The sequence below is a fragment of the Oncorhynchus keta genome, chromosome 16 (genome assembly GCF_023373465.1).
Source record: "Oncorhynchus keta strain PuntledgeMale-10-30-2019 chromosome 16, Oket_V2, whole genome shotgun sequence".
Taxonomy (NCBI): domain Eukaryota; kingdom Metazoa; phylum Chordata; class Actinopteri; order Salmoniformes; family Salmonidae; genus Oncorhynchus; species Oncorhynchus keta.
Window position 1 is genome coordinate 519,155 of NC_068436.1, and position 24,711 is coordinate 543,865.

Consider the following 24,711-nt stretch of genomic DNA (forward strand, 5'->3'; position numbering starts at 1 on the left):
TGATATGTTAATAAAGACATGCTGTGTTAATTTTGGCATGTTTACCTGGCTATGTACCGTAGATAGCAAGCCCATAATAAATCAATAGGGGTAACTGGCGAGCTACTACTACTGTTTGCTAGCTAGCCAGATTGCCATGAAAAATTGTTAGCAATCAATGAAGAATTGACATCTATCTTGCATAATATTTGTTTTAGGTCATTTTTGCCTGCTAAACTATCTGGTTAGCTACATGATCATGATTCACATATAGCTTGCTGTTAGTTATGAAGTAAAACGGTTGCTTTGTGTATATATTCTTCTCTATTGCCATTGTTGTCCTGACTGGAAGACGGTTCAGTAAATGGGTATTGTAAGTTAACTGACTAGCCAGGAAAAATTGGTGGCTACCCATGAAAAATGTACATCTACCTTGCATATTTTTAATTTGACCTTTATTTAACTAAGCAAGTCAGTTAAGATAAATTCTTATTTACAATGACGGCCAAGGAACAGCAGGTTAACTGTCTTGTTCAGGGGCAGAACGACAGATTTTTACCTTGTCAGTTCAGGGATTCTATCTAACAACTTTTCAGTTACTGGCCCAACGCTCTAACCACTAAGCTACCTGCCGCCCCGCATAACATTAGTTGTAGGTCATGTTTGGCCGTTTAACTAGCTGACTAGCTAGATTGTTACGATTCACATATCTAGCTGATAATTATGTATCAAAACATTTGCTTTGTGTATATCTTCGTTTATTGTTGCCATTGCCATAGCTGGACAAGTTCTATAATTGTTTTATTATTAACAACAAATCAATACAAAAAGTACATGGGGAACACAAGTATATATCAAATCAAAGCAAATGTTATTGTGAGTGGAGTGAAATGATTTTGTTTCTAGCTCCAACAGTGCAGTAATATATAAGAAGTAATATCTAACAATTTCTCAAAAATACACACAAATCCAAAAAAATTCTTAAACAGTTATAATTTTATATATATACACACTACCAGTCAAAAGTTTTAGAACACCTATTCATTCGAGGGTTTTTCATTATTCGTACTATTTTTTACATTGAAGACATCAACACTATGAAATAACACATATGAAATGAAGTAGTAATCAAAAACAAATCCAAATATATTTTAAAAATCACTTTGCCTTGATGATAGCTTTGCACACACTCTTGGCATTCTCTCAACCAGCTTCCTGAGGTAGTCACCTGGAATGCATTTCAATTAACAGGTGTGCCTTGTTAAAAGTTCATTTGTGTAATTTCTTTCCTTCTTAATGCGTTTGATCCAATCAGTTGTGTTGTGACATTGTAGGGGTGGTATACAGAAGATAGCCCTATTTGGTAAAAGACCAAATCCATATTATAGCAAGAACAGCTCAAATAAGCAAAAATAAAAGACGTTCATTACTTTAAGACACGAAGGTCTGCCAATCCGGAAAATTTCAAGAACTTTTAAAGTTTCTTCAAGTGCAGCCACAAAAACTATCAAGCGCTATGATGAAACTGCCTCTCATGAGGACCACCACAGGAAAGGAAGACCCAGAGTTAGCTCTGCAGCAGAAGATAAGTTCATTAGTGTTAACTGCACCTCAGATTGCAGCCCAAATAAATGCTTCACAGAGTTCAAGTAACAGACACAACTCAACATCAACTATTCAGAGGATACTGTGTGAATCAAGCCTTTATGGTCGAATTGCTGCAAAGAAACCACTGATAAAGGACACAACTAATAAGTAGAGACTTTCTTGGGCCAAGAAACAATGGACATTAAACTGGTGGAAATCTGTTCTTTGATCTGATGAGTCAAAATGTGAGATTTTTGCTTCCAACCGCCGTGTCTTTGTGAGACGCAGAGTAAGTGAACGGATGACCACCGCATGTGTGGTTCCAACCGTGAAGCATGGAGCTGCATTCTGCAGTGATTCGCCATCCCATTTGGTTTGCGGTTATCATTTGTTTCATTATCATTTGTTTTTCAACAGGACAATGACCCAACACACCTCCAGACTGTGTAAGGGCTATTTGACCAAGAACAAGAATGATGGAGTGCTGCATCAGATGACCTGACCTCCACAATCAATCGACTTCAACCGAATTGAGATGGTTTGGGATGAGTTGGACCGCAGAGTGAAGGAAAAGCAGCCAACAAGTGCTCAGCATATGTGGGAACTCCTTCAAGACTGTTGGAAAAGCATTTCTCATTAAGCTAGTTGAGAGAATGCCACGAGTGTGCAAAGCTGTCATCAAGGCAAAGGGTGAATACTTTGAAGAATCTAAAAAAAAAATGGATTTGTTTAACACTTTTTTGTTTACTACGTTATTTTATAGTTTTGTTGTCTTCACTATTATTCTAAATATTGAAAATAGTAAAAAATACATTAAAACCCTTGAATGAATAGGTGTGTCCAAACTTTTAACTGGTACTGTATTTCTAACAATATCAGACTAGTATTAAACATACTTGACTACTCAGACCTAATAACCAAGGATAGTTTCATATCATTTATAGATTTTTCTAAAGCTTTTGACACAGTGGAGCATCCGTTCCTCTTCCATTCCCTTGAGAAATTTGGCGTTGATGATGTTTTCTGTAAGGCTATTGACTCTCTATACGAATGGTAACAGCTCTATTAAACTGACACATGGCACTTCACCTAGATTTGAGTTAAAGAGAGGAATTAGGCAAGGTTGTCCTATCTCACCGTATCTGTTTTTATAAATCATCAAATCAAATCAAATGTATTTATATAGTCCTTCGTACATCAGCTGATATCTCAAAGTGCTGTACAGAAACCCAGCCTAAAACCCCAAACAGCAAGCAATGCAGGTGTAGAAGCACGGTGGCTAGGAAAAACTCCCTAGAAAGGCCAAAACCTAGGAAGAAACCTAGAGAGGAATCAGGCTATGTGGGGTGGCCAGTCCTCTTCTGGCTGTGCCGGGTGGAGATTATAACAGAACATGGCCAAGATGTTCAAATGTTCATAAATGACCAGCATGGTCGAATAATAACAAGGCAGAACAGTTGAAACTGGAGCAGCAGCACAGTCAGGTGGACGGGGACAGCAAGGAGTCATCATGTCAGGTAGTCCTGGGGCACGGTCCTAGGGCTCAGGTCCTCCGAGAGAGAGAAAGAAAGAGAGAATTAGAGAGAGCATATGTGGGGTGGCCCGTCCTCTTCTGGCTGTGCCGGGTGGAGATTATAACAGAACATGGCCAAGATGTTCAAATGTTCATAAATGACCAGCATGGTCGAATAATAGTAAGGCAGAACAGTTGAAACTGGAGCAGCAGCATGGCCAGGTGGACTGGGGACAGCAAGGAGTCATCATGTCAGGTAGTCCTGGGGCATGGTCCTAGGGCTCAGGTCAGTTGAAACTGGAGCAGCAGCATGGCCAGGTGGACTGGGGACAGCAAGGAGTCATCATGTCAGGTAGTCCTGGGGCATGGTCCTAGGGCTCAGGTCCTCCGAGAGAAAGAAAGAAGGAGAGAATTAGAGAACGCACACTTAGATTCACACAGGACACCGAATAGGACAGGAGAAGTACTCCAGATATAACAAACTGACCCTAGCCCCCCGACACAAACTACTGCAGCATAAATACTGGATGCTGAGACAGGAGGGGACAGGAGACACTGTGGCCCCATCCGAGGACACCCCCGGACAGGGCCAAACAGGAAGGATATAACCCCACCCACTTTGCCAAAGCACAGCCCCCACACCACTAGAGGGATATCTTCAACCACCAACTTACCATCCTGAGACAAGGCTGAGTATAGCCCACAAAGATCTCCGCCACGGCACAGCCCAAGTGGGGGGGGGGGGGGCGCCAACCCAGACAGGAGGACCACAACAGTGAATCAACCCACTCAGGTGACGCACCCCCTGCAGGGACGGCATGAGAGAGCCCCAGTAAGCCAGTGACTCAGCCCCTGTAATAGGGTTAGAGGCAGAGAATCCCAGTGGAAAGAGGGGAACCGGCCAGGCAGAGACAGCAAGGGTGGTTCGTTGCTCCAGAGCCTTTCCTTTCATCCAACTTCTTACATTCTTTAAATAATAGTCCTGTACAAGGTATTTCCATAGCTGGTAAAGAAATTATTATAAGCCACCTGGCTGACTATTTTCCGAAAGACGCTAATCAGATTCCCATATCGAGCAATGTGATAGACCAGCTGCTTTGGAACAGGATTCTATGTCTTAACATTAATAAATGTGAACGTCTGCTAAATGACTTAAATGTAAATGTAAATGTAACTCATGGCTGTCAAAGATTGTGTGACACCCTCATGTTATGGTATTCCAGTGAAAGAAGAACTTACATATTTTGCCATAACCGTTTCTAAGGACTATGGTTTGCAACTGCACATGGAGACAAAGATTGTACTTTTTGGAGAAATGTCCTCTGATCTGATGAAACAAAAATAGAACTGTTTGGCCATAATGACCATTGTTAGGTTTGAAGGAAAAAGGGGGAGGCTTGCATCATGGGGGGGGGGGGCAGCATCATGTTGTGGGGGGTGCTTACAGCAAGAGGGACTGGTGCACTTCACAAAATAGATGGCATCATGAGGAGGACAATTATGTGGATATATTGAAGCAACATCTCAAGACATCAGTCAGGAAGTTAAAGCTTGGTTGCAAATGAGTCTTCCAAATGGACAATGACCCCAAGCATACTTCCAAAGTTGTGGCAAAATGGCTTAAGGACAACAACATTAAGGTATTGAAGTGGCCATCACAAAGCCCTGACCTCAATCCGATAGAAATGTGTGGGCAGAACTGAAAAACCGTGTGCGTGCAAGGAGGCATACAAACTTATTGTGGGAAGCTTGTGGAAGGCTACCTGAAACATTTGACCCAAGTTAAACCATTTAAAGGCAATGCTACCAAATACTAATTGAGTGCATGTAAACCTCTGAGCCACTTTCATGCAATGAAAGAAATAAAAGCTGAAATAAATCATTCTCTCTACTATTATTCTTGACATTTCACGTTGTTAAAATAAAGTGGTGATCCTAACTGACCTAAGACAGGGAATTTGTACTACGATTAAATGTCAGGAATTGTGAAAAACTGAGTTAAAATGTATTTGGCTAAGGTGTATGTAAACTTCCGACTTCAACTGTACCTACTTATTAACAAAATGAAGGAAGTTTCTTTAAAAAGTATTAAAATCAAAATCAAATCAAATTTTATTTGTCACATACACATGGTTAGCAGATGTTAATGCGAGTGTAGCGAAATGCTTGTGCTTCTAGTTCCGACAATGCAGTAATAACCAACAAGTAATCCAACTAACAATTCCAAAACTACTGTCTTATACACAGTGTAAGGGGATAAAGAATATGTACATAAAGATATATGAATGAGTGATGGTACAGAGCAGCATAGGCAAGATACAGTAGATGGTATCGAGTACAGTATATACATATGAGATGAGTATGTAAACAAAGTGGCATAGTTAAAGTGGCTAGTGATACATGTATTACATAAGGATGCAGTAGATGATATAGAGTACAGTATATACGTATGCATATGAGATGAATAATGTAGGTTAAGTAACATTATATTAGGTAGCATTGTTTAAAGTGGCTAGTGATATATTTTACATCATTTCCCATCAATTCCCATTATTAAAGTGGCTGGAGTTGAGTCAGTGTCAGTGTGTTGGCAGCAGGCACTCAATGTTAGTGGTGGCTGTTTAACAGTCTGATGGCCTTTAGATAGAAGCTGTTTTTCAGTCTCTCGGTCCCAGCTTTGATGCACCTGTACTGACCTCGCCTTCTGGATGATAGCGGGATGAACAGGCAGTGGCTCGGGTGGTTGTTGTCCTTGATGATCTTTAGGGCCTTCCTGTAACATCGGGTGGTGTAGGTGTCCTGGAGGGCAGGTAGTTTGCCCCCGGTGATGCGTTGTGCAGACCTCACTACCCTCTGGAGAGCCTTACGGTTGTGGGCGGAGCAGTTGCCGTACCAGGCGGTGATACAGCCCGCCAGGATGCTCTCGATTGTGCATCTGTAGAAGTTTGTGAGTGCTTTTGGTGACAAGCCGAATTTCTTCAGCCTCCTGAGGTTGAAGAGGCGCTGCTGCGCCTTCTTCACGATGCTGTCTGTGTGAGTGGACCAATTCAGTTTGTCTGTGATGTGTATGCCGAGGAACTTAAAACTTACTACCCTCTCCACTACTGTTCCATCGATGTGGATAGGGGGGTGTTCCCTCTGCTGTTTCCTGAAGTCCACAATCATCTCATTAGTTTTGTTGATGTTGAGTGTGAGGTTATTTTCCTGACACCACACTCCGAGGGCCCTCACCTCCTCCCTGTAGGCCGTCTCGTCGTTGTTGGTAATCAAGCCTACCACTGTTGTGTCGTCCGCATACTTGATGATTGAGTTGGAGGCGTGCGTGGCCACGCAGTCGTGGGTGAACAGGGAGTACAGGAGAGGGCTCAGAACGCATCCTTGTGGGGCCCCAGTGTTGACGATCAGCAGGGTGGAGATGTTGTTGCCTACCCTCACCACCTGGGGGCGGCCCGTCAGGAAGTCCAGTACCCAGTTGCACAGGGCAGGGTCGAGACCCAGGGTCTCGAGCTTGATGACGAGCTTGGAGGGTACTATGGTGTTGAATGCCGAGCTGTAGTCGATGAACAGCATTCTCACATAGGTATTCCTCTTGTCCAGATGGGTTAGGGCAGTGTGCAGTGTGGTTGAGATTGCATCATCTGTGGACCTATTTGGGTGGTAAGCAAATTGGAGTGGGTCTAGGGTGTCAGGTAGGGTGGAGGTGATATGGTCCTTGGCTAGTCTCTCAAAGCACTTCATGATGACGGAAGTGAGTGCTACGGGGCGGTAGACGTTTAGCGCAGTTACCGTAGCTTTCTTGGGAACAGGAACAATGGTGGCCCTCTTGAAGCATGTGGGAACAGCAGACTGGTATAGGGATTGATTGAATATGTCCGTAAACACACCGGCCAGCTGGTCTGCGCATGCTCTGAGGGCGCGGCTGGGGATGCCGTCTGGGCCTGCAGCCTTGCGAGGGTTAACACGTTTAAATGTTTTACTCACCTCGGCTGCAGTGAAGGAGAGTCCGCATGTTTTCGTTGCAGGCCGTGTCAGTGGCACTGTATTGTCCTCAAAGCGGGCAAGAAAGTTATTTAGTCTGCCTGGGAGCAAGACATCCTGCTCCGTGACTGGGCTGGTTTTCTTCTTGTAGTCCGTGATTGACTGTAGACCCTGCCACATACCTCTTGTGTCTGAGCCGTTGAATTGAGATTCTACTTTGTCTCTATACTGACGCTTAGCTTGTTTGATAGCCTTGCGGAGGGAATAGCTGCACTGTTTGTATTCGGTCATGTTACCAGTCACCTTGCCCTGATTAAAAGCAGTGGTTCGCGCTTTCAGTTTCATGCGAATGCTGCCATCAATCCACGGTTTCTGGTTAGGGAATGTTTTAATCGTTGCTATGGGAACGACATCTTCAACGCACGTTCTAATGAACTCGCACACCGAATCAGCGTATTCGTCAATGTTGTTATCTGACGCAATACGAAACATATCCCAGTCCACGTGATGGAAGCAGTCTTGGAGTTTGGAATCAGCTTGGTCGGACCAGCGTTGGACAGACCTCAGCGTGGGAGCTTCTTGTTTTAGTTTCTGTCTGTAGGCAGGGATCAACAAAATTGAGTCGTTAATACATATTATGCTGCCAACCACTATATGAAGTGATAAAAAAAAAAATGTGCACCCAGAAACATATTTTTTGGCATTGTATTCATGTTAGGAATCTGTGGCAGGATATCAATAGATTTATAACTGATTTATAACACATTTCTAAATATTTTACACTATTATGGAGAGATGTACTGCTTGGATTATTTACTTATGAAAGAAATAAGTTTAAACAATTTTATGTAATTTCATTATTCTTTTGGCCAATTGTCATATTCACAAATGTAAATTTACAAACAAAACATCACATTTTCTTACCTTGCAAAAAGAAATTGAACTATATTTTAAGACAGCTGGAAGAAGGTTCAGTGAATGGGGAGGTGAAGCGTGCGGTAATACAGTAGGGGGGTGCGAGTGCTTCTCAAATGTATTGTTTTATGCATTATCCACACTCTCATCCTCACAAGAAACTACTCAAGAGAACATGGTCGGAGAACACACTCGGAGCACGGTATAATGCACATTGATGAATACCCAATGTGTCCCCATTGCTTATAGAGCTTGCCAGTTTGTTCAAAAATCCGGAAATTAAACCTCTGGTTCGTTCAGCCAGAGACTTGTGTATAATGAGGAGATGCCCTAACAATGGGAGTCAATGGGCTCGTTTTAGTGGTATAGCAACCGACCGTTGTCCCAAAGGCGGGAAAGGCAGGTAACAAGTTTAGGTCCAAAATAAATCAAGAGAAACGTATTGGGCTTATTTTGAACAGATTTTGGGGAGATGTTATCTCTCGCTTCGTCTCTTCTTCTCTGCTTCACCCCTTCCGATAGGGCAGTGGTTCCCAAACGTTTTATAGTCCCGAACCCATTCAAACATTCAACCTCCAGCTGCGTACCCCCTCTAGCTCCACGGTCAGCGCACTCTCAAATTTTTTTTTTTTTGTTGCCATCATTGTAAGCCTGCCACACACACACATTATACAATAATATACATTTATTAAACATAAGAATGAGTGTAAGTTTTTGTCACAACCCAGCTCGTGGGAAGTGACAAAGAGCTCTTATAGGATCAGGGCACAAATAATAATGTAATAATAATCAATAATTTTGCTCCTTATTTAACCATCTTACATATAAAACCTTCTTTGTTCATCAAAAATGGTGAATAACTCATCACAGGTTAATGAGAAGGGTGTGCTTGAAAGGATGCACATAACTCTGCAATGTTGGGTTGTATTGGAGAGAGTCTCAGTCTTAAATAATTTTTCCACACACAGTCTCTGCCTGTATTTATTTTTCATGCTAGTGAGGGCAGAGAATCCACTCTCACATAGGTACATGGTTGCAAAGGGTCTTAACAGCTCAGTTTGCCAAGGCAAGATAATCTGAGTGCAGCCCAATCCAGAAATCTGGCAGTGGCTTCTGATTAAATTCAATTTTCACAGAACCGCTTGATGCAATTTCGATGAGGCTTTCTTGTTCAGATATCGGTAAGCAGACTGGAGGCAGGGCATGAATGGGATAACGAATCCAGTTGTTTGTGTCATCCGTTTTGGGAAAGTACCTGCATAATTGCTCACCCAACTCACTCAGGTGCTTCACTATATCACATTTGACATTGTCCGTAAGCTTCAATTAATTTGCACACAAAAAAAATCATACAATGATGTAAAGACCTGTGTGTTGTTCTTGTTAATGCAGACAGAGAAGAGCTCTCACTTCTTAATCATAGCCTGAATTGTGTCCCGCACATTGAATATAGTTGCGGAGAGTCCCTGTAATCCTAGTTTCAGATCATCCTGGAAAGAAAAAACATCACCCAGATAGACCAGTCGTGTGGGAAATTCGTCATCATACAAGTGGACGGACATGTGAAAATGATGGTCAGGAAAGAAAACTTTAAGCTCGTCTCTCAATTAAAAAACGTGTCAATACTATGACCCTTGACAACCAGCTCTCTTCTGTATGTTGTAAAAGCGTCACATGGTCACTGCCCATATCATTGCATAGTGCAGAAAATACACGAAAGTTCAGGGGCTTTGCTTTAACAAAGTTAAAGTGTATTTGCATTTTTCTAATAGGCCTTAATGTGATCTACAATTTCTTGTCACAAAGAATATTCAATATCCTGAAAATAAGTAGCCTAGTCTTAGAGACAGAACGTAAAACCTGCGGATCTTACGATAATGTAGCCTATTTTCCCAGTGCACACTACCAAATCACTGTTGCCAACTCCTCGGTAAGGAAAGTACCCATTGGCTGTCCTAAAAGTCACTATAAGTAGCTGGATGACACCATCACCTAATTTGCATAATTGACAATGTGCATGCAATTGTGATGGACACTGTAGGGGAAAGGATTTTTAAAAATTAAAAAATATTTAACCTTTATTTAACCAGGTAGGCAAGTTGAGAACAAGTTCTCATTTACAATTGCGACCTGGCCAAGATAAAGCAAAGCAGTTCGACACATACAACGACACAGAGATACACATGGAGTAAAACAAACATACAGTCAATAATACAGTATAAACAAGTCTATATACGATGTGAGCAAATGAGGTGAGATAAGGGAGGTAAAGGCAAAAAAAGGCCATGGTGGCAAAGTAAATACAATATAGCAAGTAAAACACTGGAATGGTAGATTTGCAATGGAAGAATGTGCAAAGTAGAAATAAAAATAATGGGGAACAACGTGGGAGAGACAAAAAGTGAGTAAAAAACACCCTAAATATGTTTAGAACTACAAATGAACTTTCTTCTGTCAATTCTTGTGTTTTTTTATGACTTGCAAAAGTGACCCAAAAGACACTGGCGGAGTTACTTCGTTTTTTATTTTATTTTTTAAGTTTAGTTTTCTTAATGTGGTTTGGTTTTTAACCTTATGATCCACTCAGGAGCCTACAACAAGTCACAGTAAAACATGAACATTTTTAATCATAATATTTTTTTTATTTTTTGTATACAATCTACATCAACAATCTAAAAATGGAACAAAAAGAGACATTAGAAAAAACTCAATGGCAATGTGAGAAAATTATTGTAACTAGTCTGGCCCTAATTCAGGATCATTTTAATTTTTATGTAAACCAGCGGCGGCTTCCCGCATGCGTGATTCATTTGCAGTGTGGAAGAGGAGGGATGAACATCTCCTGCTCTGACTGCATCTGGGCGGGACTGCTGCGCGTGGACTGGGCCACCTGTGAGTGCTTTGGGACCCACGGCAACACCCGCTGCTCGTTGAGAAGAGTAAGAACGATACGTGCTTTCACGTCCGAGTCTCCAAAAGTCTCCAATAACACCAGAAAAAGTCGCTAGATTTGTCGCTAGTCGCTTTTTGAAAATGTGTCGCTAGAGGGGCCTGAATACTCGCTAAATATAGCGACTATTCTCTAAATTGGCAACACTGTAAATAGAAAGACACCAAATATACTGATAACTTCCACTATTCAACTGTGCTGAAACATGAGTCTGACCGTGTAACAACTGTTATGGCGAAATGATACAGAGGATGGCAGCAGTGAGCGACATACTGTTTTACCGAAGATGTTTTATAACTAAACCAAGATAGACCATCGCCCCTCGTTTCCAATGGGGAACAAATTACCAATAGTGGACAGATTCAAGCACGAGCTAGCGAGATCCTATTGGCGTGTTCTAATATAATCTGCATATTTCCGTTCGGGAACGCCTATTCTGTGAAGTGCGCGTGTGCAAGAACTCAATTCGCCTTTGCGCACCTTCTAAACAACGTGATTTTTAAAAACGTTTGCAAAAGGCAAAGTCTACAATAATTAGTCCACTATGTTCATAACAGATTCTAGTTTTGTGAACAGAAAACTGTATTGAGATCACATGTTTCGTCGATAAGAAAATTTGCAGAATGTCTGCCAAAATCCATCTCCTCCGACTGCCCGAAGCGGATGCTTCACATGTATTATCCAGTGAAACATCTGTCTCATTTTCCCAGTCTGTGGTTTTACCCTCTGCCCGACCACAACCAGCGAGCTAAAACAAACTGCTTCCGGGTTACCCGAATTTGCTTCCTCGCGCGGAACACTAGCTTGCCGGTTGTAAGGAAACTAGCTAAATATACGCTGTTATTTTAAATCTGTGTTTATTCATCATGTCTAAAAGACACCGTTTAGATTTAGGCGACGACTACTCCAATAAAAAGAGATCTGATGGGTAAGCTTCTCGTTTCATGCAGCTACTGTCTTTCGGGTTGCTACCCGAAGACAGTTGTTGCTAGCGAACGGCTAGATTGTTTTGTTTAGCTAGGTACCAACCGGCAAATATTGCGTCTTACTAGTTATCATTTATAAACTGGATACTTTGTAGAGATGATACACGATTAGCTACATATCCGCGAGTTTCCTGTGTTATTCAGCCTGTGACGCTCGTGTAGTCATGTTGACAAGGCACGTGTTGATGTTCTGCGGCCTAGCGCTAACGTTACACAGAGTAAACTGGCTAGCCATAATGTTAACTCAATTCCACGATGTCTTTACATCAAAGGAGTTGGGTGGACTGGAGCTCCGACGTCACATACAATGGAGTTTTTATTTTTTTTAAACTACGGCACTCAAAAAATAGCCCGCAATTATGCGACACATTGTCGTTTTCTGTGACATCGGACATCACCGCCCACGCCTTCGCTCAATTCTGTTTATGTACAGGAGCTGAGTGGCAGGTAACCGAAAGGTTGCCAGTTCTAATCCCTGAGCTGACAAGGTGAACAATCTGCCGTTCTGCCTTTGAGCAAGGCAGTTAATCACCCACAGACAGGTGCCCAATGTGGCAGCCCCATGCACTTCTCTGATTCAGAGGGGTTGGGCCTTGTGGGCAATTGACATAAATGTAATCCTTTAATCATGGAGTTGGGGTTTATTTGGCAATTAATTGGCCAAGCTATTTCTCAAGTTCAGGAACTAGCCTCTCAACTGAAAGATAGCCAAATAACAAACACTTGCGTATTGTAATATTGCGTCCAATTTGCATTAGCACATAATCTGATTTAATCTACATACAATAGTATTTTGGGGACCAGGTGAAAAACTTGCATATTTGGATTCCATGAATGGGTCATATGTAAAAAGAAAAATCCTGCTGTAGAATGGTCAATGAATAATATAAATACACTGATTATTGAGTAATAATTCTTATCGACATAACCCCAAATATAAGAATATATAACTGAATTTGTTTTTGTCATTGAGTTTTTATTAACACACTGTGCACATTTTGTAAATGTCCCACTACATTAAAGTGCACCCTATTTCAAGTAATATACTATCGTGGGTTGACTTATGTATAATTATTCTATTTTTCAGGAAAGACAGAGATCGCGACAGGGACCGTGACGAGCGCTCTAAAGACAGGGAGAGGGACAGGGACCGCGACAGAGATCGGGACCGGGACAGAGATAGGGACGTGAAGCCCTCTGTCGTGCCCCCCAACACCATGATGGCCGTTGGAGGCATGCTTCCTCTCAAGCAGACAGCCATGCAGCAGCAGATCAACCCGTTCACAAACCTGCCCCACACACCACGCTACTATGAGATCTTGAAGAAGAGGCTGCAGCTGCCTGTGTGGGAGTACAAGGAGCGCTTCAACGACATCCTGGCACGCCACCAGAGCTTTGTGCTTGTCGGAGAGACGGGCTCCGGGAAAACCACACAGGTGCAGTTCTGTTCAATTTTTGCATTTTTGCATTGGTGAATCTTCACTCTTGTAACAGAAGAAGCAGTTTGGATTGACTTTTAGTTTGATCTCCCGTTCCCTCTGTGTTTGTGTTTCTGATGGAATCAGATGGGTGATATTGCTTACTGTACACTTTTCACCCCCTTCCCCACACATGTCATTGAAGGCCAAGTGTGTGTTGTTTACACCTACTCTGTTCCCTCAGATTTGCAAACACAGAAGAGGTAGTGTTTAAGGGCCATTTGTAATTTGGCATTCCAGTCAATTTACTCCCTCACCTCCAAACCAATGCACTTTGAAATATGTTTGTTTCAGTTAGACACATCCATAACATGCACTCCCTTTTCCCTCAGATCCCCCAATGGTGTGTGGACATGGTGAAGGGCTTGGGTGGCCCGAAGAAGGCGGTGGCCTGTACCCAGCCCAGAAGGGTGGCAGCCATGAGCGTGGCCCAAAGGGTGGCCGACGAGATGGATGTCATGCTGGGCCAGGAGGTGGGCTACTCCATACGATTTGAGGACTGCAGCTCCGCCAAGACCATACTGAAGTAAGCAACTTCTTGTCTGGATAGTAGAGGCTACATCAGGGTTATTCAATTCCAGGCCTAAACACTTCTGGTTTTCATTCTTGCATACTACCAGGATTGTTAATTATTAGGGCACGCACGTAGCAAAGCGCTGCAAAATGTTATGCAACGAAATTAGAAAATGAGCATTTGTTATTGGATAAGTTCAGATGGTACCTCTATTTCACTCAGTTTTTAAGAGTTTTCTTCTGTTTTGTGCCTACTAAACACAACAAAGGTAAAACCAAAAAAATAAAGCATTTTGGCCCTTCAGAACTGTAATTTGAATACCCCCAGAATACAGAATTTGGGGTCATAGCCAGTTAATTAAATTTGACACACACAGCTTCAGTCAAAATATGTTAGACCTGCTTTAATAATGAATAAGAATTAAGTTATTTTAGGCAACTGTGGTCACCAAGTATTTGGTATAGTGTTGCAGCTGCACACTAAAAAAGAGCAAAGGTTGCTAATTTCGAAGAGGCGTAAAATCAATGAACACACATTTTGGTGTTCAAGACATCACTCGGTCAGCATCTGCTATGTTTTAAACTGTGTGTCCTTTCCCCTTTAAGGTATATGACAGACGGTATGTTGCTTCGGGAAGCCATGAACGACCCCTTGCTGGAGCGGTATGGCGTGATCATCCTGGACGAGGCCCACGAGAGAACGCTGGCCACGGACATCCTAATGGGAGTATTGAAGGAGGTGGTCCGACAGAGGTCAGACCTCAAGGTACAGCTTCCGAGTCCAGGGGGGAATCTCAAGTCTCTCCTCGATTCCTCATGTCCTTGATTTGGATATTCTCCTTTGTGTTTTGAGAAAGAGGCGAGGAATCAAGGGAAGACAAATTAGGTTTGATATCTCTCTTTTTTTGCATTTAGTCCATTCTGGAGATAAATTTGATTCATTAGTTTAATGTAAATTAGCTTTGTTTTTGGGTGAAGTTAAAATGGCATTGACCATAACTGAATGAGTCGCATGAAGAAAGAAAATCACACATGAATTGTAAATTTTGTTTTACCGTTGAAATTATTTGAAGTCCCAAAACAGCTCCTGGCTTAGCCCATTCCCCATGCCTCTACAAAAGGCTGAAAGAGCCACTGAACACCCCAATTGGCACATGGTTTTCTGTTGCTTATTAGACACATTTGATTTCTGTCTTGGTGTGTTTCCTGACAGGTTCTGCATTTGGTTAGTTTGTCGCCCATGAGACACTAGACACGGAAGCCTATTTCACTTCCGCAAACTCCCCAGAATGACTCTTAAAAGATACTGCAACTCAAGAAATATGTGAATTAAGACATTTTTGCAGAGGATGTTTTAGCGGTGCAATTTTACGTGTAAGTTGTTTGTGCAGTATTTGGGCAAATGGACATTGTCAAATCAAAACCCAACCTTATTTATCCGTTGTGACGCACTGATTATCCAAACTGTTTTCGACGACACAAGAATAACTGTTTCTGACTCATATCGATGCCACATAGGCCGTTTTCAAAGGGATTTCTTTGCTTTTAAAGGCAGTCGCTCTTTAGGGGTTATGTTTTTGGATTGCTTTTGACTTACCTTAGTCCCAATGTAATTTAGCCTAGTTATTTGCTCGCCCATTCTAGATCCCTATTCAAACGTAGATGTTTCCCTCTTTGGCTCCCATAGTCAGGCTTTCACTATTGTACACTAAAAGTGGCATTGCAACAATCCTTAACAACCACAAAGCATTAGCAGGAATATGTTCTTTGCCCACAGGTGATTGTGATGAGTGCCACATTAGACGCAGGGAAGTTCCAAGTGTACTTTGACAGCTGTCCGCTGCTGACCATTCCCGGACGCACACACCCTGTGGAGATCTTCTACACCCCTGAGCCGGAGCGGGACTACCTGGAAGCCGCCATCCGCACGGTCGTTCAGATCCACATGTGTGAGGAAGAGGAGGGGGACTGTCTGCTGTTCCTCACCGGACAAGAGGTATACTTCCACCCCTTCTCAAATGCAGTCAAGATGGTACAGTTCAGTGTTGAAGAGTGATACTGACAACACCAAGGTTGTTGCCTGAATATAAGTTGAATTGTTGGGGAGGTTTAACTTTCAGGATACTTGTCTACTGCTCAACGGGAATATTGCCTGACTCTGAACTGTCTTATCAGGAAATTGACGAGGCCTGTAAACGGATCAAACGGGAGATCGACGACTTGGGACCTGAAGTCGGAGACATCAAAGTCATTCCACTATATTCCACACTGCCTCCCCAGCAGCAACAAAGAATCTTTGAGGCCGCACCCCCCAGGAAGCCCAGCGGTGCGATAGGAAGAAAGGTAGACCAGCAGAACACTGCAAAAACAGGGTTGTGTTCAATAGGAAGAAAACATTTTGGAACTGAGAAGAAATGGGAAGGTACTTCCTGAACTTGTACAATCAGATTTTAATTTTCCATTTCAAAATGTTTTGCTATGGGGTGCCCTACTGTATATACAACCCAGATTTCATACATTGGTGCTTGTTTATCACCAAATATTTCCAATGTCTTATGGTGTAAGTATGTATAGAAAGTCCTTGAATTGTCTGCTAGTGCTAACCCCCAATGCCTGTTCCCTAGGTTGTGGTTTCGACAAACATTGCTGAGACATCCCTTACCATCGACGGAGTGGTGTTTGTGATCGATCCCGGTTTTGCCAAGCAAAAGGTAGGCTGCTACTCCTCTCCCTCTATAATGTTTTACCTTGTCTCGTCATTTCAAACCCAGAGCGAATACCTGGCACTAGTACTACGAACGTGTACCTATGTCAATAACAGGGACACTTGAACTGTCTGTGGTCCACAATCTGAGCACAATGCAGGTAGAAAAGTAATAGTAGTTCATTAACCAGGTTTCCATCCAACCAGTTCAAGCGGATTAATTACCTGACGCATAAAACAACTCATGACAGGCCTCATAGAAACAGAATGTTATCAGTAAAGTTTCGCAATTTCTACAAATCAAAATACGAAAGACAAGATAGGATCTTTTTGTTGTTGTCTGTGAAGTAGATTGTGTGACAATTGTGGTAGAAATGCTTTTATGTGCAAATATTGGTATAAAAACCATCATACTTTTGGCCATGAAGTGTATATGGACACCCCTTTAAATTAATGGATTCATCTATTTCAGCCACACCCGTGTATAAAATTGAGCACACGGTCATGCAAATCCCGTAGACAAACATTGGCAGTAGAATGGCCCATACTGAAGAGCTCACTGTCTTTCAACGTGGCACCGTAATAAGATGCCACCTTTCCAATAAGTCAGTCCTGCTAGAGCTGCACCAGTCAACTGTAAGTGCTGTTATTTATTATGAAGTGGAAAAGTCTAGGAACAGTGGCTCAGCCTCTAAGTTTTAGGCCACACACACACTGCCGAGGGCTGTATAGTGTGTAAAAATAGTCTGTTCTTGGTTGCAACACTCACTACCGAGTTCCAAACTGCCGCTGGAAGCAATGTCAACATAAGAACTGTTTGTCGTGAGCTTCATTAAATGGGTTTCCATGGCCGAGCAGCCGCACACAAGCCTAAAATAACCATGCGCAATGCCAAGCGTTGGCTGGAGTGGTGTAAAGCTTGCCGGCATTGGACTCTGTAGCAGTGGAAACGAGTTCTCTGTAGTGATGAATCATGAAATTGCGGTCCGATGGACAAATCTTGGTTTGGCCGATGCCAGGAGAACGCTACCTGCCCGACTGCATAGTGCCAACTGTAGAGTTTGGTGGAGGAGGAATAATGGTCTGGGGCTATTTTTAATGGTTCGGGCTAGGCCCCTTATTTCCAGTGAAGGGAAATATTAACTCTACAGCATGCAATGACATTCTAGACGATTCTGTTCTTCCATCTTTTGTGGCAACAGTTTGGTGAAGGCCCTTTCCTGTTTCCACATAACAATGCCCCGTGTACAAAGCGAGGTACATACAGAAATGGTTTGTCGATCGAGGGAGGGAGAACTTGACTGGCCTGCACAGAGCCCCGAACTCAACCCCATCGGACACCTTTGGGATGAATTGGAGCACCGACTGCGAGCCAGGCCTAATCGCCCAACATCAGTGCCCGACCTCACCAATGCTCTTGTGGCTGAATGGAAGCAAGTCCCCGCAGCAATGTTCCAACATGTAGTGGAAAGCCTTCCCAGAAGAGTGGAAGCTGTTATAGCAGCAAAGGGGGGGACCAACTCCATATCAATGCCCATGATTTTGGAATGAGATTGTGCCAATGTAGTTTCTAGGTGAACTTAGTCATGTGAAATGTTTTTGTTGTACTACCACCACGACTCGAAAAAGCATGCAGAGTTTATAGGCAGATGGAATAAGTTACAATGACCTTTATAGCTTATGTCTTTACTTGGTAGTTAAGTGCACTGTGATGAGCTTCATGCACATTTCCACTAAATATCGAGGGTAGGCGATCATTTGAATGATGCTGGTGACATGATGACCGGTTTGCTTGGCTGCCAATTATCAATTAAAAATGATCTGGCTTTTATCATATAACCTACCCTGTCCACTTTATCAGCAAACTGTCTGTAGAGCATGCACCAAAAACATATTGGGCAAGTTTGCTATATTATTGCAACAGTTTTGGGGTCAAAATCATCGGTGGAGTTGAAAATGCAATTGAAACCCATTTAACTTGGATTATTTAATTCGGTACATGGGGAATTTAACCGCAAAATTATTTTTTATGTTCACTACGTCATTACACAAGGCCATTTACCCTCAACAAGTCAGTTTGGCAGAAACGCCCCTCTGGTGGGAAAATGTGCTTATCTGTCGCCAATTGTATGAAACCTAGAGACAGTACATTTTTTGAGAACATACATTTTGTTCCCTTATTACCAGTTTTTTTTTAATTATTTTTTTTTACCTGGGATTTGAACCAGAAACCCTCCCGTTACTCATTCACCTCGCTGCCGTTGTAGACTAACACTTGTGTAATGGGTTCCCCTTCGCCCCATATCCAAATCCCTCCAACTGTACCTACAGATGAACAAGTGATTATATATGAACAAGTTATTATCTTCAATCATTTGTGTATTCATTGATTTTCACCTGTACATCTGTGGTACAGTTTAAGTAATGAATGCATGATTTAAGATTATCTCTAGAAGTGCTGTCCATGACATTCACTGTGAACTTAACTGTTAAGTTCATGTTTTAAGTATCCCTATATTTCTGTTATTACGGCGCTATCACTCTGTTTGTACGCCTGCGCAGTAGTCTCACTGGAGATGGACCTGACTTGAGTGTGATGGCAACTACCGTTATGTACTGTAGTCATACGGTGAAGTACACATTGTTAAACTGGAACCTGGTCGTGGTGTCATTTTGAGTTAACATTAACCAACGTGGAATCAGCATCCAGCATTTTTTTTTTTTATATATAATATAAAGACTTGAGTGAGAATGTTGTCTATACCTGTAACCCACAGGTGTACAATCCTCGTATCAGGGTGGAGTCTCTCCTGGTAACGGCGATCAGCAAAGCCTCGGCGCAGCAGAGGGCAGGCCGTGCCGGCAGGACACGGCCAGGGAAGACTTTCCGCCTCTACACTGAGAAAGCCTACAAGACCGAGATGCAGGTGAACTGTCCTGGATTGTAGAAATGTTGGGGCAAAGTATACGGTCGAATGAAATATTGAATAAATTGTTATCTTATGGATAATGTTGAGGACAATTAATTTAAGGAAATGTTTATATTTTAACTTATCTCATGTGGTGCTGGGCATTTTACAGAAGCCTGTTTCGGCCAGTACGTTCAGCTCTTGTTAAACACATGATTTGGCAGAATTAGCCGACCTTGTTACACAGCGGATTATATAATACAGTAGAATGGCTTCATGTTCTACTGATCTGACTATTTTCCTTTCCACACTACAGGACAACACGTATCCTGAGATTCTCCGGTCCAACTTGGGTTCTGTCGTGTTGCAGTTGAAGAAGCTGGGTATCGATGACCTGGTGCACTTTGACTTCATGGACCCACCAGGTGAGGAGCAAAGGTTTTGCTGCAATACTTGCCTGTTGGAAGTGCTACTTTAGTTTGAAACTGTTTCATTTGAAACTGACTGGCAGCCCTTTTTCTTGATATACCTCTTGACCAACCATTTTATCATCAAATATAATTTGTTGATTGATCCTTTGACAGACAGAAAAGTACAAATGACAAAGAGATCAAACATGTTCTATGCTGTACTGATCACTTGCTCTTCTTGCTTCCTCCCTTGCGCTCTCAAGCCCCGGAGACCCTGATGCGGGCGCTGGAGCTGCTCAACTACCTGGCGGCGCTCAACGACGACGGGGACCTGACAGAGCTGGGCTCCATGATGGCAGAGTTCCCATTGGACCCACAGCTGGCCAAGATGGTGATCGCCAGCTGCGAGTTCAACTGCTCCAACGAGATCCTGTCCATCACCGCCATGCTGTCAGGTAATGGCCCAGGGCCGGGATGGCTGGCATCCAAAGTCGCCCAGTGCCCACCCTTGGCACCAGTTGGCACCCTCTCAACCCTGTGGGTTCCAATTTAATGCAAGATGGAGATCTCTAAATTGATCGTCTCCTCAGTGCTTTGTTAATGCTATTTGTTAATTCCTGGAAGAGTTAATTAATATTTTGGAAAAGTAAGGAGGTGGCCCACAGTTAAGGGGGTTTGCAGATCTAGTTAGCAAAGATGCTAGAAAGTATTAGATTTATATGGAGGGATCAAGTTAACAATATTTGGTAAGTATTCCTCAAATCAAAATTTGAGAACAAAAAGCCAATTGTGGGAAACTTCCGCTGTAGAGGGCTCCATGGAAAAATACACATTTTTTTTGGTCTACACAAAGTATTTGGATTGCTTACTGGTTAGATACTTGATTGATAATGACAATTAGTAATTTAAGGTGATGGTTGATGGAAAAGTAAACTGAAAGCCAATTGTATTCTGTATCAAATTGAAAAGTTGACCATGTTTCTTCCAGCTGCTTGAAATATGGGAGTGTTTATCCTCAGTGCAATTGGGCAGGGCAGGCATCTCAATATAGTGCTCTCAGATAGGTCTAAAACATTGCCTATGCATTTGTTTAGTGGTTTGTCTATGGCTGCTTTAATGGTGTCTCTTGATGTATTATTGGCCCAAATGCAGTACAAGATACCATGGCAAGCAATGTTTTTTTATCGTCAAGATGTTGTAATGGTCTTACTCGTCAAATGTATTTCTCATCAAGGCCTGATCTTTATTTTTGTTTTAAGTGAGGTTTACACATTGTAAAGGAGTATTTGTTATCTGCATGTGGGGGGTTGATTTAGGTTATATTTAAGCTTTCTTGGCCAGTTTTGGTTTTACTACCGGGGGGGAACCATTTGCGTTCAATATGGCAAGATAGAGTTCTGATTTTATCATATAGAATGTTCAGTGTTTGGACTATTCACAATATTTCAAATTGGCATTCCCCTCGTGTTTTACTCGTACACATTTGTGATTTGGTTGTGGTCAATTCAATATCAACTCAGGAGATTCATAGAAATTCCAGTTCAGTACAAAGGCCATACGTTTTTTGTTTCCTGAAATTCATGTTGAAGTTGGTCTGCGACTGTAAACTGACTACATTGAATGTCAAATATTCATTTAAACATGTATGAGTAAAGCAAAGTTAGGCTTACCAGTGGAACATGAAAGTAATGATCGGTGGTGTTGCAAAAACTCCCAATTTGGACATATTGACGTTCTTCTTTCATACAAAGCCGTATGTCAGTAGTGACATCGTATAAGGACCTCTATTTCCCTTTTATAACGTCAAGGCCATTGACTTGAATGTGAAATGGACTTGGATTCTCTTGAATGTTATACATATATACACTGTTCTCAAGTTCAATGCTCTCTTTTAACGCTCTGCAGGTGTGTGAAACCTCTTTGTTTTGCAGATGTGGTTAGGTGTTGACTCCCTTGACAAGCTAGTAGCCAGTCATCATGCAGTCGGAAGAGCCCCCCCTCATAAACACACCACTTGGTCCTGCCCTGCCCACCTATGCTCTCTGTCAAGTTTTCTAGCTACAATAGGCCTTGTTCCTCTGTTCTGTGAATGCTTGACTCATCCCTATGGGCGTCTGTGTTGGGGCCCATACCAACCTTGTCTAGTCCCGCAGTGTTTCGTCCGCCCCACCGAGGCTAAGAAGGCGGCGGACGAGTCCAAGATGCGGTTCGCCCACATCGACGGAGACCACCTGACGCTCCTCAACGTCTACCACGCCTTCAAACAAAGTAAACATGGCCACCACAAACATCTTATTTTGATAGGGTAAAATGAATTAAAGGGACAGATTAGACTCCAAAATCAACGTTTAATCAGATGTTTCAGACCTCAAAAGTGAGTCCACCATCCTATGCCATTAGTTGTGTAGACCAACCTTTAATTAATGACAAGACTAAAGATAAGCATCACAAATCTGGAATTAACATGGGATATTTGGATCTATAAATTGATAGACTGATGCATGGGCCGTGTCCTAAATCTGTCTTGCCTACTTCTTACTAAAACAACATGCTGTGTACTTAGTTGTACTACATATTATTTAGAATGTACTGTTTAGTAAAAAACAAATGCAGTAAGCAACAAATGTCCTGAGTATTTGCGTTGATTCCCGCAATTTGTTCATTTGGGTACAGTGTGTCCCCTTATCTCTTCAGCTGATAATCAGCTGTTGTCAAACACACGTGAGTGAGTCTGGAAAGATGATTCTTTTCCTCAAAAGTGTTTAGCAAATTCTACTAGAAGAGAAGCCGAAATGAGTATAACAAACATCCTGCGTTTAAAGCATACTTGAATTTTTTTAAATTTACTATAAAACTTTATTTTCGCATACCTAATATGCTTACTATGTAGAATGCAAGTATGGTTAATCGGACTTGGTCATGGACTTATCTCAACAGAAGATTAACCTTTGAAGACTGATTTTTAAGTGTAATGTCCCTTTAAGTAACTTACTTTGAAACATGATGCTTATTTGACTTGCCGCTGCCTGTAGGTTGATCTTTGTTGTCGTTTCTCAGACCACGAGTCTACACAGTGGTGCTACGACAACTTTGTGAACTACCGTTCGCTGATGTCGGCCGACAACGTGCGCTCGCAGCTGTCCCGGATCATGGACCGCTTCAACCTGCCCCGGCGCAGCACCGAATTCACCAGCAGAGACTACTACATCAACATCCGCCGAGCGCTAGTCACAGGCTTTTTCATGCAGGTCAGTCGGTGCACAGCAGGGCAAGTTCCATTTCAATTAACTTCGAATTGAAATGGAATTAAGTGAACCAATACGATTTTATCTCGCATTGTGTGCATTTTCTTAAATGTTTTCTTGTTTGCTTAGGTGGCTCATTTGGAGCGCACTGGCCATTATCTCACAGTCAAGGACAACCAGGTGGTCCAGCTACACCCCTCTACTGTCCTGGACCACAAGCCAGAGTGGGTGCTCTACAATGAGTTTGTCCTCACAACCAAGAACTACATTCGCACCTGCTCGGATATCAAACCGGAATGGTACGTTTGTGGTCATGAAGTATGACTCAGAAATGTCCACACAAATAAAACGATTAGCGAATACACTAAATAACAAGGGTTTTTGATAAGCGTCAACATTTCAAAACTAATTGATCTCTTATGACTTATTCGACGTTTACAGGTAATGCTTTTATTGGATATTTTGATTATATTCTACGACTTTGCTTTAATTGATCTCGTCTCCCCAGGCTGGTGAAGGTTGCTCCTCAGTACTACGAAATGGGCAACTTCCCACAGTGTGAAGCCAAGAGGCAGTTGGAGCGAATCGTTGCCAAACTCCAGACCAAGGAGTATTCCCAGTACTGATTAACAGCGACTGGAGAGAGGAAGACATCCTTGAAAGAGCTTGGCACAATTCATACTTTAAAAAGTTGTATCCTATCTTCAATCTTAATGTTTCTCTCGATTCAAGATATGATTTTTATAACTTTTTTGTTTGTTGTTTTTCTGTCCATTCAATAGCAACGTGTATAACTGTAAGCATTTATGAAATTGATCTCAATGGTGAATATTAGGCTATTCTGATTAGAGATTTTCGAAAAGGAATTCAATTAACATGTTAAGCATGAGCATTCATGTGGATATTGTTATGTTCCTCTAGGAAATTGTGAACCCTGAGAAAGTGTACTTGCCTAGGTTGTCCTTGTTTCTTCAATAAAGGAGCTTCGACTTGAATAAAACCATGAATAATAGCTCATGGTCTTTGATTGTCTACTGGTATGGGAATTACTACTGAAAAACATGTTACGGGTCTAATCCTAGAAGTACATATAGAATCCCTATTCATTTAGTGACCTCTTGTGGGTCAAGTAGGCCCATGAAGATTTGTCATAACTTTGATCATGTGTTTATACCACATTAAAAGGTAATACAACTACTTATGTTTTCATCTGATTGTCAAAAAAATCACTTCAAAACGCTCTCCTGTTTGACTACCGGGGCGGCATATTTCAGCATCCAAACGGTGCACCTGCAATTTGATGATGAATGGAAAGCGACGTCTGTTAAACTAAAACGTGTAATGACGTTCAGCGATTGTCATTAGGCACACTACACATATAGCCTGAATTGATGCATCCAGTGCTGTTTGTGCGCTTCTCTGTCTGGGCCACATATCTCCACCTTGATAACATTTTAGTGTTCTTGTCAAACCACGATGCAATTTGGAGAGTATACTGCACATGTTGAAGTCAATTTGCTCATGTTCATGCAGCTGACATGCGG

At 42.2% G+C, this 24,711-nt stretch overlaps 2 protein-coding genes across 3 annotated transcripts in view; both read left to right on the forward strand.

Annotated features, from left to right (window-relative positions):
• Window positions 1–3,330, forward strand: part of LOC118395309 (coiled-coil domain-containing protein 149-like) — a 38,453-nt gene extending 35,123 nt beyond the window's left edge. The window contains exon 13 of the mRNA XM_052464371.1: window positions 1,984–3,330. Within this exon, the coding sequence (XP_052320331.1) occupies window positions 1,984–1,991 (8 nt within the window). The 3' untranslated portion in view covers window positions 1,992–3,330. The remainder of the gene's footprint in view (window positions 1–1,983) is intronic.
• A 7,466-nt stretch (window positions 3,331–10,796) lies between these two features.
• Window positions 10,797–24,179, forward strand: LOC118395312 (ATP-dependent RNA helicase DHX15). 2 transcript variants are annotated; one of them, XM_035789025.2, is made up of 14 exons: window positions 10,797–10,911; window positions 12,996–13,344; window positions 13,719–13,912; window positions 14,506–14,665; window positions 15,677–15,895; window positions 16,075–16,242; window positions 16,524–16,610; window positions 19,381–19,530; window positions 19,829–19,937; window positions 20,186–20,377; window positions 22,068–22,190; window positions 22,980–23,170; window positions 23,297–23,466; window positions 23,676–24,179. In XM_035789025.2, the coding sequence occupies exons 2-14, from the start codon at window positions 13,126–13,128 to the stop codon at window positions 23,791–23,793; spliced, it is 2,100 nt and encodes a 699-aa protein (XP_035644918.1). In that variant the 5' UTR covers window positions 10,797–10,911; window positions 12,996–13,125; the 3' UTR covers window positions 23,794–24,179. The 2 variants fall into 2 exon arrangements, with proteins under 2 accessions (XP_035644918.1, XP_035644917.1); XM_035789024.2 differs by lacking the exon at window positions 10,797–10,911 and adding an exon at window positions 11,651–11,850.
• The last annotated feature ends 532 nt before the right edge of the window (window positions 24,180–24,711 follow it).